At 40.7% G+C, this 15,055-nt stretch overlaps 1 protein-coding gene across 1 annotated transcript in view; it reads left to right on the forward strand.

Moving 5' to 3' along the window:
- LOC122798812 (zinc-binding protein A33-like) overlaps nt 1-15,055 on the forward strand; it is a 313,259-nt gene that overhangs the window by 285,890 nt on the left and 12,314 nt on the right. Inside the window, exons 4-5 of the mRNA XM_044067934.1 lie at nt 10,633-10,655; nt 10,745-10,881. Coding sequence (XP_043923869.1) covers nt 10,633-10,655; nt 10,745-10,881 — 160 coding nt within the window. The remainder of the gene's footprint in view (nt 1-10,632; nt 10,656-10,744; nt 10,882-15,055) is intronic.

A 15,055-nucleotide genomic window follows, 5' to 3' on the forward strand; every position in this document is an offset into this window, starting at 1 on the left:
GCTGAGTCTTTTGTTTTTTCCCAGTTAGGGGTCACCACAGCAGAACTCCGGTCTGTTAATGATTGGCAGTAGATTTTTACGTGCTGAGTTGCTGGCCCTGACGCACAACCTTCAATGAAGGTACGCCCATTCACGCATGTCTCCACACAGAAGACACTCTAGCTGAGAATCGAACAGGACAACGTCTTACTGTGAGGTGACAATGCTAACGCAGCACCACCACCGCAGTAAGAGGTTAAGCAGCTGTATACCCGTGAATCACTCTATACTTGAAGCATATGCTAGAATATGTGAGGGTGAGTTACACCATTTACTTCAAGTGGGTAATCATGGCAAATGTTTCTATAATTTAACTCACTCTGAACAAGAAGCCTTAGAGTCTATATGAAGAGGTGACTCCATAGTTATTCGACCAGTCGATAAAGGTGGCATGACAGTGGTGATGGATAGGGATTTTTACTATGGATCCATTAAGGGTATGCTTCATGATGGTGAGGTATATGAGATGATTAACCAAGGATGTATAGATAGAATGCTTAGGAAAATGCATATATTATTAAATGACTACCTAATGAGTTAGTCTCTTATAGTAGAATTAATGCAATTTCTTATGGTTGAGAACCTGGTGGTGCCTATGTTTCAGGGCTCACTGAAGATCTATAAGAGTTTGGTCACTCCACCCTTTAGACCTATTGTAGCAGGAAGAGGGTGGGTGACCAAACCTTTTTCTACTTTTATAGAAAAACATGTGAAGCTGAATTTGAATAAATCAAACATAATACTTAAGGACACCAAGCATTTTCTTCAAGATCTGTATACATATACATGCTCAGGCAGGGTGAGTGACTCTACATTACTAGTAACATAAGATGTAGTCTCCCTGTTTATGGTCTTACCGAATGCACAGGGTGTAGAGTATGAGAAGATATTTAAGGAACCAAAGTGAATATGACAGTAAATTAATTGAATTGTTATGCAGTTTTATGGATGTTATATTAGACAACAATGTCTTTGTGTTTGATGGCCAATACTACCTTCAGAAACACGGGGTAGCCATGGGAATGAGTTGTGCTAATAGCCATGCTAATTCTGTGGTAGCACATTGGGAGATTGAAGTGGTATTCCCCAATGAGATGTATATTCAACATGTCATGTTTTATCGTCACTTTGTGGACGATGTGTTTCTGATGTGGGAGGGCACAATAGAACAACTACAAGCATTTGTGGAGTTTTTACATACTACCTTGGCACAGTTTTTGTGCTTGTTACTACTCAGCCAAGCTCCTCGTGGTCCTGCAGAGTGGTGCTAGCAGCAGAGAGGCTAAAAGAGTGATGGCTAACCTGATAAAAGTGCTTTTTTTCCTGCTACTACCTGGGCGACTGTCCAATCTAGCTAAACTGCAAGTATTTCTGCTTCTTGAACTGTTTTAAACTGTTTAAAGTTGTTTTTGCACCTGCACTTTTAAAGTTTGTCCTGTTTGTTGCATTTACCTGTTGAGGCTACACACTCAAGTGTGCTAGCCTGTGTTACATATTTATTGCATTTTCCTGCTGCTTGTTGCAAATAAAGAGAAAAATTTATCCTTGTTTCCTGTCTTTCCTGACCTAGAGTAGTCCAAATACTGGCTTTGCTGTATTCTGGACTTTTGGAAAGTTCCTTTGTTGCCCATTTCTTTTCTTGGATAAAGGGAGGCTTCTTTGTGCACCATTGCAGTGGGGAGCTTAGAGCACCCTATCTATCCCTGGAGGATTGTTCCCAGCACAAGAATCTGATAGTCTATTGGCCGTTTTGGGCCAATTTCTAGCTCTTTCAAGTCCCCCTGTATAAAACCCACTTTGGCACGTTTTTTGCACTTATTACTACTCAGCCAAGCTCCTTGTGGTCCTGCAGAGTGGTGCTAGCAGCAGAGAGGATAAAAGTGCGACTGCTAACCTGATAAAAGTGTTTTTTTTCCTGCTACTACCTGGGCGACTGTCCAATCTAGCTAAACTGCAAGTATTTCTGCTTCTTGAACTGTTTTAAACTGTTTAAAGTTGTTTTTGCACCTGCACTTTTAAAGTTTGTCCTGTTTGTTGCATTTACCTGTTGAGGCTACACACTCAAGTGCACTAGCCTATGTTACATATTTATTGCATTTTCCTGCTGTGTGTTGCAAAAAAAGAAAAAAACAAAAAAAATGATCCTTGTTTCCCATCTTTCCTGACCTAGAGTAGTCCAAATACAGGCTTTGCTCTATTCTGGACTTTTGGAAAGTTTCTGTGTTGCCCATTTCCTTTCTTGAATAAAGGGAGGCTTCTTTGTTCACCAGTGGCAGTGGGGAGCTTAGAGCAGCCTATCTATCCCAGGAGGAGTGTTCCCAGCACAGGAATCTGGTAGTCTATTGGCCAAACCCACTTTGGCGCAGTTTTTGCGCTTGTTACTACTCAGCCAAGCTCCTCGTGGTCCTGCAGAGTGGTGCTAGCAGCAGAGAGGCTAAAAGAGTGACTGCTAACCTGATAAAAGTGTTTTTTTTCCTGCTACTACCTGGGTGACTGTCCAATCTAGCTAAACTGCAAGTATTTCTGCTTCTTGAACTGTTTTAAACTGTTTAAAGTTGTTTTTGCACCTGCACTTTTAAAGTTTGTCCTGTTTGTTGCGTTTACCTGTTGAGGCTACACACTCAAGTGTGCTAGCCTGTGTTTCATATTTATTGCATTTTCCTGCTGTTTGTTGCAAGTAAAGAGAAAAAAAATGATCCTTGTTTCCTGTCTTTCCTGACCTAGAGTAGTCCAAATACAGGCTTTACTCTATTCTGGACTTTTGGAAAGTTCCTGTGTTGCCCATTTCCTTTCTTGGATAAAGGGAGGCTTCTTTGTTCACCAGTGGCAGTGGGGAGCTTAGAGCACCCTATCTATCCATGGAGGAGTGTTCCCAGCACAAGAATCTGGTAGTCTATTGGCCAAACCCACTTTGGCGCATTTTTTGCGCTTGTTACTACTCAGCCAAGCTCCTTGTGGTCCTGCAGAGTGGTGCTAGCAGCAGAGAAAATAAAGGAGTGACTGCTAACCTGATAAAAGTGTTTTTTTTTTCTTGCTACTACCTGGGCGACTGTCCAATCTAGCTAAACTGCAAGTATTTCTGCTTCTTAAACTGTTTTAAACTGTTTAAAGTTGTTTCTGCACCTGCACTTTTAAATTCTGTCCTGTTTGTTGCATTTACCTGTTGAGGCTACACACTCAAGTGCACTAGCCTGTGTTACATATTTATTGCATTTTCCTGCTGTGTGTTGCAAAAAAAGAAAAAAAACAAAAAAAAATATCCTTGTTTCCCATCTTTCCTGACCTAGAGTAGTCCAAATACAGGCTTTGCTCTATTCTGGACTTTTGGAAAGTTCCTGTGTTGCCCATTTCCTTTCTTGGATAAAGGGAGGCTTCTTTGTTCACCAGTGGCAGTGGGGAGCTTAGAGCAGCCTATCTATCCCTGTAGGAGTGTTCACAGCACAAGAATCTGGTAGTCTATTGGCCAAACCCACTTTGGCACAGATTTTGCACTTGTTACTACTCAGCCAAGCTCCTCGTGGTCCTGGAGAGTGGTGCTTGCAGCAGAGAGGCTAAAAGAGCTACTGCTAACCTGATAAAAGTGTTTTTTTTTCCTGCTACTACCTGGGCGACTGTCCAATCTAGCTAAACTGCAAGTTTTTCTGCTTCTTGAACTGTTTTAAACTGTTTACAGTTGTTTTTGCACCTGCACTTTTTAAATTTGTCCTGTTTGTTGCATTTACCTGTTGAGGCTACACACTCAAGTGCACTAGCCTGTGTTACATATTTATTGCATTTTCCTTCTGTTTGTTGCAAAAAAATAGAAAATAAATTATCCTTGTTTCCCATCTTTCCTGAACTAGAGTAGTCCAAATACTGGCTTTGCTGTATTCTGGACTTTTGGAAAGTTCCTGTGTTGCCCATTTCCTTTCTTGGATAAAGGGAGGCTTCTTTGTTCACCAGTGGCAGTGAGGAGCTTAGAGCATCCTATCTATCCCTGGAGGAGTGTTCCCAGCACAATAATCTGGTAGTCTATTGGCCATTTAGGGCCAATTTCCTGCTCTTTCAAGTCCCCCTGTATAAAACCCGCTTTAGCACAGCTTTGCCTGATTTTGCGCATAGCGCAGCATTGGGCAGCACCGCTTAATTGGGTTTAAACCATTCTCGGCTCCACAAAGTCTGCTCTTCACTTTTTCCCTTAGAACTGATCTAGTTCTCATAATAAACACCCTATTCCTACTCTAAACCCTGGCACTTGCTCCCTAAAGCAATTATATAAGTCAGCACAAAAAAATTAAAAGCACTACACCCTCACAAACTCCCCTCGAGTACCTTGTTCCCCATTGGCCCTTTTTTTCAGTTGTAAAGGAATTCCCAATACTATTCTAACATGTCCAAAGGTCAGTTGTCAATCTCCTCTCTGGTCCAGCTGGTGAATCTGGGAATCTTGAGGCAATGTTACAACTGCCTCATGTACGCAGACAACCCTCTCCTCCTCCCAACAAATTCCAACACATGTGAGAGATGCAACCATATAGCCAAACTGGAGGCTAAGCTCTCTCAACTCTGGCATAACCAGTCAGGAGGAGAAGGAAGCCACACTCACTACAATTCCAGTCTTACACAGACCTACCACAACAGCAAACCAAACACATAGACACACAAAAACATACTCGGAGGCTCTAAATAAAAATCTACCTAAGCAGCAGAGACCTCCAAAGCAGACACCCAAGCAACCGCTACCCCAAAATAAAACACATGCAACACATAGCTCACAAAACCAGTGTGCTGAACAGTCACAGCTCTTAAGGCTAAACAACACACCTGATACACTTGTAATAGGTGACTCTATCGTCAGGCACACTGATGTCCCGCTCACTAGGCTGAACAAGGAGAAGGTCACGGTGAGCTGCCTGTCGGGCACTAGGATCTGCCACATAACACAAGCACTCAGGTCACTCCAAGGCAAGTACAAATATGACTCAGTCATTGTCCATGCTGGTGTGAATGACCTGAGACGTACCTCCCTGGACTACATGAAAAGAGACATAGAGGAGCTCTCTGAGCATGTAGCCCAGGCCAGTATGACCCTGACCTTGAGTAGCATCTTACCCTCACCAAGAATGATGCCACAATATTAAGACAAGATGATCAATTTCAACAACTGACTTAAGTATTGGTGTCAGTCAAAGGGGATCCAATGCCTGTCAGCCTGGGATGACATGTTCGACAAGCCACGATGCTTCGCTAGGGACGGCTTGCACCTGTCACCCCTGGGCTTTCAGATATTGGCAAAGGCTCTTGCCACCCCCATAGTGCCTTTCTTAGGCAAGGCTCAAAAGACAAACCCACCTCCATAGGAATCACAAGGGATAAGAAACTAAGAGTAATGCTACTCAACGCCAGAAGTCTAAATCTCAAGATGCATGCACTCGAAACTCTCCTTAGCATGGAGAACATCTATATCTGTACATTAAGAGAAACCTGGTTCAAGGCTCCCAAGAGTACCCCAGCACTACCAGGTTATACCTCATGCCATACGTTTCAGCCCCAAAACTTGGACCGAACCACAAAAGGAGGGGGAGTATCAATATTCGTCAAAGATACCCACACCTCCAGGTTGGTGGCACAGCACGAAGCATCAGAGACTATCCATGTGCAACTAACAGTGGGTAAAACTGCCTTCCAGTTTATAGCCTGCTACAGACCACCCTCCCAAACCCAGGAACCCCACTCGGTCTTCCTGAGAACATTGAAAAATATGAAGGTCTCTCCAAACACCATTATATTGGGCGACTTCAACTACCCAAACATAGACTGGGAGCATTACTCTATCTCCAACACCCTAGCCCAAAGGTTCCTAGAATTTATAAACTCAAATGTTATGGAACAACTTGTTACCACTCCCACAAGAGGGGAAAACATACTGGACCTGATCATCACCAACATGGGGACTCTATGCTTCAGACCAGAAGTATATCCCTCACTGGTAAGATCAGACCATAAACTAATCTCACTGGATATTCACATCCCGACCCCATCCCCTGCCCAGAAAACCACAGTGAAAAACTTCTCTAAAGCAAATTTCACACTCATCAAAACTGAGGTGGAATCCTTCAAAGCCCCAGGGCCTATGGAAAATACGGCCCAGACCACAGAATCCTTTATAAACGCATTCTAAGAACACCTTCAGGAATGCATGTATCATGCAATCCCAAATAAAAACAAGACCCAATCCTCCAAAGGCAGACGTCCTGTCTGGTGAACCCCAGCCATAAACAAACTATACAATAGAAGGAGAAAGCTACTACATGATAGAGCAAAATCCCAAAAAGGGAAGGCATCTCTGATCAGTATTAGCAAAAAACTATGGGCACTCACCAAATCGTCTAAGGCCAGCTTAGAGAGAAAAATTGCACAGGACACTAAGTATAATCACAAGGCTTTCTTTAGTTATGTCAGGTACCTCGGTGGGAATTCACAGATATGCTCAGAATTAGTCCAAAATGACAAAAAATACACCGAACCCACAGACATTGCCAACATCCTAGCTGACAGGTTCAGCACAAACCCCCCCCTCCCCACCAAAAAAATATCTATCCCAGCAGTGTGCTGCCCCCCCTGACATCTCAGATGCTCAGGTAAGAGCCACCCTCTCCAAAGCAAAAAACACAGCATCAATGGGACCAGACGGTGTGCCGGGCTGCGTCCTACATTAACTCCAAGAAGAGCTAAACCCAAACATAAAACTACTGTTCAGTCTCAGCCTTACTACAGGATATGTACCCAAAGAATGGCATACAGCAACAGTGGTCCCTCTCCACAAAGGTGGTGCCTCAACAGATCCTGGAAACTATCACCCCATAAGTCTGACTAGCTTGGTCTGCAAAGCTATGGAAAGGATCATCATGGACCTCATAAATAAAGATATTGGGGACCTACAGACACTGGATCCTACCCAGTTCAGCTTTGTTAAGGGCAGATCCTGCCTCTTAAACCTGGTTGATTTCTTTGAAACAGTCACCAAGGCCATTGATGAGGGGAAGGTGGTCCACACAGCCTACCTGGACCTCGCAAAAGCCTTCGATACAATACCCCACTCGGGCATTATAGATAAGCTCACCAGCTTAAATATAAACCCCTATGTCACTAGATGGGTTGCAACCTGGCTCATGGACAGAACCCACATGGTTAGAATTGCTGGAGCCATGTCAGACTCCAAACCAGTTACAACTGGCATCCCACAAGGCTCAGTCCTGGGACCTCTCTTGTTCAGTATATATTTCTCGGAGGCACAGGCCAACATGGAAGGACTGTGGCTGACCACGTTCGCAGATGACTGCAAACTGGGCACCATAATCGACTCTCCAGCCGACACAAGCATCCTCCAAAAGGGCCTCATAGAAACAGACAACTGGTGCCAGAGCCATGGCCTCAAGCTAAACACCAAAATGTGTATAGTCATCCCCTTTGGCAAAAACAAAGTTCCCACAAATTACCACATAGGTGGTAATCCATTAAGTACGGAAGAAGTAATTTGGGACCTGGGGACCCAAGTTGATAGCAGTCTCTCATTTGATAACCACGTGGCCAAAGTGTTTAGAAAAACATTTTATATAGCCCACCTAATCATGAAGGGATTCACATCTAGATCAGGGGAGGTCATTGTGCCTCTTTACTCATCCCTCAACAGGCCCATAATTGAGTACAATGCCCCTTTTGGGATGTACCTTACCAAACACCTACAGCAACTGGAAAGACCCCAAAAGTACCTCACCAAGAGGATCAAAGGGCTCAAACAGATGCCATATGCTGCCCGGTTAAAGAAACTCCAGCTCTACTCAGTGGCATACCACCTTCTCAGAGGTGATCTGTGCCTGACGTATAAAGCCATGTCCAACCCGGAATTAATGGACATGCTGCACCTTAGCAAATCCAAATCCCATCAAGCTACGCGCTCGAGAGACTTGAACCTCAGCACTGAAATAAATAGGACATGCTGGAGGGACAGATTCATAACCCAGAGGCTCCCTTCACTCTGGAATAAAATCCCAGTCCAGGTTAGGCAGAGTCCCTCATTGACTGTCTTCAAGAGGAATCTTGATGAGTGGATGGGAGATCATAGGTTTACCCTGGGTATCACTTCTGTGTCACTGTTAGACAGAGGCACAGTATACTAACCTCAAAAAGGGCATAGCAAAATTAATTTAAAATGGGTGGCCAAAGCCAAACACACTCTGGCTAGGCTTATAAATGCTCTAGGGCAGATAGCCTAGTATGAACCTATGAACCTATGAACATCAGATTTCCTTAGGTTCACTATGAAGTTCTCTAAGATGTCAGTAGAGTTCTTAGATGTTTTGGTTACTAAGCAGTCGGGTCCAACTATCAGTACAAGTTTGTATAGAAAGGAATGTCAGCGAAATGGCCTTCTCCTTAGAAGGAGTATGCACCCTAGACAGTTGTTCAGAAATATGGTCAAAGGGCAAGGGATGAGGATGTCCTAGTTACACCATATGGAGGAATATTATAAGAGGGGAATTGAAGTGTTCAAAGATAATTTTGATAGAAGAGGTTATAAAGAAAATGAAACAATGGACGTATTAAGACAAGTTGATGGATTAAGAGATGGGAGGGCAAAGCCATATTTTATGAGTCATGAAATGGAAGTGGCGAGTGGAGACCTAGCCACTAGGAGAAGAGAAAATAAAGATGGTGGAGTAAAATATACAATGTAGTAATATAAATAGTATTATATATTATATAAAATAAATAGTAGTAATATAAATAGTATTAAGCAGGTGACTGAGAAGAATTGGCCCATTTTATTAACAGATGAGAGAATAGTAAAGGTGGTAGGATTGACTCCTAGTTATTGTTATAAGAACTGTCAGTCTATGAAGAGAATGTTATGCTACCCAGATAAACATAAGAATAATGGGATAGGAAATGTAGGTACTCACCCATGTGGGAAATGTAGGTTCTGTGAGCATATTGACATAGACTCTCATGAATTTATGCATCCAGATACAGGCAAGGTTTATAAGTTTAATGTTAGGGCTGATTGTGGTACCAAGCGCATAGTTTATTTAGCCCACTGCCTTTGCTGTCAAAGATTTTATATAGGGAAAAGGGACCGTTCACTTAGGGAACAGATTAGAGAGCACCTGTACAGAGTGAGGAATAGGAATATGAGTAACACAGAAGATGCCACATCAGTGAGCTGAAAGCGCTTGCCTGAACACATCATATTGTGGTTGACTTTTATATGCTCGTTGTGCTTCATTTTGCCATTACGTTTTTGAGTTTTATATATAAATATATATAAGTTTGGAGGTGGAAGGGTTACACCCCACATTGGGGGGGTGTAGGGAGGGCTTGCCTCTGCAAAAAAGAAAAAGAAGTTTAAAGGAGAAAAGCATTTTGTAAGATTTTATATTCTCCTGTAGTTTCTGCCTTTTTTTTTTCAGCTTGTCGGCACTCAGTATTTCAAGTAATGATATTTCAATATGGAGCCCTGAAAATCTCGTATGTTTAAAATAGTTCAAAATTATTTTCTAGGACTATATTAGATGCAGATGGATAAGAGACAGCAAATATGTATATCTGACTAAAAATGAATTGTATCTGCGGGAGGCTTAAAGAGTTTATTTTGCTTTGAAGGAAGCTCACAGTGATAAAGTCTAAAAATTTATGTTCTCTTCATAATGACAAATTTCTTGCCTTTATATTTATTCATTTATTTATTTATTTATTTATTGATTGTCATTTGTTGACCATGAAAGTCCACTGGGTTAGCAGCCCATTCAGTGGAGGCCCGGGGAGAAAAGCTCTACAGTTAAAACAAATATAACAAACAGAATATTGTACAGTTAATTATACAAGCAAAACTACAAAAGCAAAATAAAGAGAAAAAAATAATAGATTTTAGTAAAGTATGACATACTTTCAAACCAGTGAATTGAAGTTAAATGAGTTTAGTAAGATGGTGGATATCATTGGTGTGAGGAAATAATAATTCCATTCAAAGGAGGAGATAAATATCAGAGAGGGTCGAAAGCCGGTTCTTGGTATATAGTTACTGAATTATTATTATACTTTTAATTTATTAATGTGCTTCCTTATCCCTGACTTTGACATATTGTGACACGTAGCTGACCATGTGACTGAGTATCAAGAACAGACAGGTTATGAGGGGATGCAGACATCCAGCTATCAAAACAAACAGATATGGACAATGCTGACCTTTTGATATTCCACCAACAAAATGCAAACGTGCACTTAGGAAACTGCATGGGAATTGTTTTATATATATATATATATATATATATATATATATATATATATATATATGCATGTATGTATGTATGTATGGCGAGTTTCACTTCAGGATATATATGTATAACCATGGCTATCCACGAATGTTCTTTCTGGTTTCAATGCATGTTGCATGGTTTCTCTCAAGACAAGGCTGTTCATTCAGTATTAGCATGGCAATGAAAACAAATGGTTTGTTTATGAATAATTTCACAATTATGCCAGTAGAATAAAATCACCCCCCCCAAAAAAAATGTGCACAACAACATTACAATTTTGCTGTTCTATTTTCTACAGGGGATCAAGGATGAAATAGAAAGGTATGTTATTACAATTATTTCTTTCTGTTTAAGATTTCCAATAATTTGTAAGGGCAATAACTCACATGGTTTCTGATATTTATTAACAGGACTATGAAAGAATATGAAAAAGAAGTCAGACATCGTATTTATGTTGGAGTGGTTTCAAAGAACCTGAGTCCTGGGGTATACAAAGGTCCCCTACAGTACAGTGTTTGGAAAGAAATGCTGTCTGTTGTCAACCCTGGTAAGTACCTCATTTCTCTGGTGTAGGAGTGATTTAGCATGTGTCTGTCTGGGGTGGGGGTATACTTACTCCTTAAGATCAGTTTCTGGCTTCTGACTTAAGTTCAGAGGGGTATGACACCTCATTAGGAACCAGCTTGTCTGTTAAGGGTAAAAATGATTGCGAAAGATTGAAATACCAATTCTACCAATATTTTACTTTAACAATGTTAAGGCAATACCAAAGTAAACAAAAACAATGTTAAAAACACACTATGTCTTTTAGAGAGGCTTTGTTGATAGTATTATATGTAGAAGGAAAAATAGTAAACATCATGTGACAAAGGTAAAACCATGGTAGGGAAAGCTGCATAGATGGGCACACAATCTCAAGGTGACAAATAAAACTGACGTGGCATCTGATATCACCCTGCATTGGATGACCATCAGAAACACTTAGTTCCAAAGAATCTGTGCCTGGGATCTGGCAATTCTGTGCTTCACTGTTTTCCAAAGGTAAAACGCAAGGTTGTTATTGTGTGGAAAAGAATTAATGCAAATTGTATGAAAATAAGAAAACTTAATCATAATCAATGACATCTGCACAGCCCATGTACAGGCAACTGCATGAAGAAAGGATGTAGAACATGAACAGGTAACTATCAGTATACAAATGAAGTGTCCTCTGTGTAGGTTATAACACACACACAGCCAGCTGTATCAGTGTAAAAATTAGTTATCCCATGAAGGTTATAGCACATTTACATATTACTGTACCAATGTAATAACAAGGTGTCCTCTGTGTAGGTTATAAAACATGCACAGCTAGGTGTATCAGTGTAAAATTAGTTATCCCCATGTAGGTTATAGCACATTTACATATAACTGTAACAATTTAAAAACAATGTATTCCCTGTGAAGGTTGTAACACATTCACAGCTAGCTGTATCAGCGTAAAAAAATAGTTATCTCATGTAGGTTATAGCACATTTACATATAACTGTAACAATTTAATAACTGGGTGTTCTCTGTGTAGGTTGTAACACATGCACAGCCAGCTGTATCAGTGTAAAATTAGTTATCCCCGTGTAGGTTATACCACATTTACATATAACTGTAACAATTTAATAATACGGTGTTCTCTGTGTAGGTTATAACACATGCACAGCTAGCTGTATCCGTGTAAAAATTAGTTATCCCCGTGTAGGTTATACCACATTTACATATAACTGTAACAATTTAATAACAAGGTGTTCTCTGTGTAGGTTGTAACACATGCACAGCTAGCTATATCCGTGTAAAAATTAGTTATCCCCGTGTAGGTTATACCACATTTACATATAACTGTAACAACTTAATAACACGGTGTTCTCTGTGTAGGTTTTAACACATGCACAGCTAGCTGTATCCGTGTAAAAATTAGTTATCCCCGTATAGGTTATACCACATTTACATATAACTGTAACAATTTAATAACAAGGTGTTCTCTGTGTAGGTTGTAACACATGCACAGCTAGGTGTATCAGTGTAAAAATTAGTTATTCCCATGTAGGTTATACGACATTTCCATATAACTGAAACACTTTAATAACAAGGTGTTCTCTGTGTAGGCTGTAACACACATACACACAGCTAGCTGTATCAGAGTAAAATTAGTTACCCCATGTAGGTTATACGACATTTCCATATAACTGAAACACTTTAATAACAAGGTGTTCTCTGTGTAGGCTGTAACACACATACACACAGCTAGCTGTATCAGAGTAAAATTAGTTATCCCATGTAGGTTATGCCACACTTACGTATAACTGTAACAATTTAATAACAAGGTGTTCTCTGTGTAGGTTGTAACACATGCACAGCTAGCTGTATCAGTGTAAAAATTAGTTATCCCATGTAGGTTATAGCACATTTACATATAACTGTAACAATTTAATAACAGGGTGTTCTCTGTGTAGGTTGTACCACACTGACAGCTAACTGTATCAGTGTAAAAATTAGTTATCCCATGAAGGTTATAGCACATTTACATATAACTGTACCAATGTAATAACAAGGTGTTCTCTGTGTAGGTTATAATACATGCACAGCTAGCTGTATCAGTGTAAAATTAGATATCCCCATGTAGGTTATAGCACATTTACATATAACTGTAACAATTTAATAACAAGGTGTTCACTGTGTAGGTAATAACAAACAGACATCAAGCTGTATCAGTATAAAAAATAGTTATCCCCATGTAGGTTATATTACATTTACATGTAACTGTAACAACTTAATAAGAAGGTGTTCTCTCCCAGCTAGACCACACAACCTGTACCTAACCATGTACTGGCTGTGTACAGTGAGCGTCAGACAGAGTCAGCCCTGAAACACAGGTCTCTCAACTGCTACATTCCCAAGGTAAGAAACTCTCCTAAGCAACAAATTTATGGGTACTACACTATGGTAGCATATGTATAGACCTGCTGCATGTGTTGAAGGGAATACAGTGGGCTACTGGGCTACTTACATAGAACTAACAGCTACTTGGGACAACAGGTACTCTGTCCAGTACTGAGTGCCCCATAATATGCATTAGGTGACATGGCTAGGAACCCCACTGCATTATGCAAGGGAAATGCCAAACAGTGCAGTTATACTACAGCAGCACAACTGTCAATGCCAGAGTCCCCTACCACTGACAGTGTTCTCCTACCACTACAGTAACAGTATATTTGCAAGGATATAGCAGCAGACCACACAATTCCAGGGCTGTCACAAAGAACTTGGTCACTTGTTCTATTTCCCACAAAATGCAGGGGTCACCATGTGCGTCTGTATGCTGTCAATAGTGTGAGGAATTAAACCTCATTTTATGGCAGCTGGTGTGGCTTGGGCTAAGGACATTAGCATGGTTGATGGTGTTGATGGTTTGAAGCTGGCCACACCTATAACTTTTGCATGTGAGTTACTCATATGGTAGGAGTCCCACACACTATCAAAATGCTGCAATCTGTTACTGCAAGAAAGCTGGGCAAAGCCAGAGAAAATGGGGGGACAGAAAGCCAAACCTACAGACATTATACATGCTCTGAGTAACCTAGAAAGTGGCTAGTATAACATCAGTTTGCAACAGGTCAGATTAGCAGCAACTGTATGAGAACAGAGCAGACATATGGAGCAGGATGCTGGACATTCTGCAAAACCATGTATGGTGAGAGGTATGAGGACTGTCACCCTGTGTGTGGCATTACATCATGTACCCCAGTCACATCATACCTCTCAACCACTTACAGCAAGAAATCTGGACAAAGCCATGAACAATAGTAGGACAAAGATCCAAATATAAGGAGAAGGAATAACTATTGGCCAAACAAATGTGGAATTTCAGAGAATAACAGGTTGTGCGTTATCATGAATTTCCTGATGTGTATGGAGACAGCAACTCAAATGTCTGTCATTTCCGAATGTTAATCTATAATGCTTTGCCACTATTGTACCAGAAAATCACAATTCTATGTAAAACATACCAAACATATGAGGCAAAACTCTGTACATTCTGTTACAATCTGTACAGTTGATAAGTAAGTGTCATATATAACAGTTAGCAAACATCTGGGGAATGCCTTGGACAAAATATCAGGGATGTGCTGGACTGTTGAATCAGGTGCAGCAGCCAAATGGCTGCAGCACACAAAGTCCCGGACTATATTTCAGGTAGGACTGGTCTGGAATCACCTTGTAAGTACTGACAGTCACAATGGGTATGCTCCTACACTGAACTATCTTGAGCCCATATCTGATGCCTCATCTGCCCCAAGAACTGCTATGTTGAAATATATCTGTGCATACAGAGACCTATGTATATGAATCTGTCTCTCCCTATCCCACTTACACATGATTACCCTATCTATCAGTATGTGGCATATATATATATATATATATATATATATATATATATATATATATATATATATATATATATATATATATAGGTCTAGGACACATGCTCGACTAGCATTTGTCCGAATCACAAAACATTGAAAACACATACACAAAAGAAGCATTTAACATCAAAAAGTGCTTCCATGTATGTTGTTGTTGTTGTTTTTGTGTCTTTCAGCTTTCCCCAGTTAGGGGTCGCCACAGCGGAACTCTGGTCTGCTAATGATTGGCAGTAGATTTTTACGTGCCGAGTTGCCGGCCCTGACGCA

This window comes from Protopterus annectens, chromosome 3.part1 (assembly GCF_019279795.1).
Source record: "Protopterus annectens isolate FY-2018-M chromosome 3.part1, PAN1.0, whole genome shotgun sequence".
Classification (NCBI taxonomy): Eukaryota; Metazoa; Chordata; order Ceratodontiformes; family Protopteridae; genus Protopterus; species Protopterus annectens.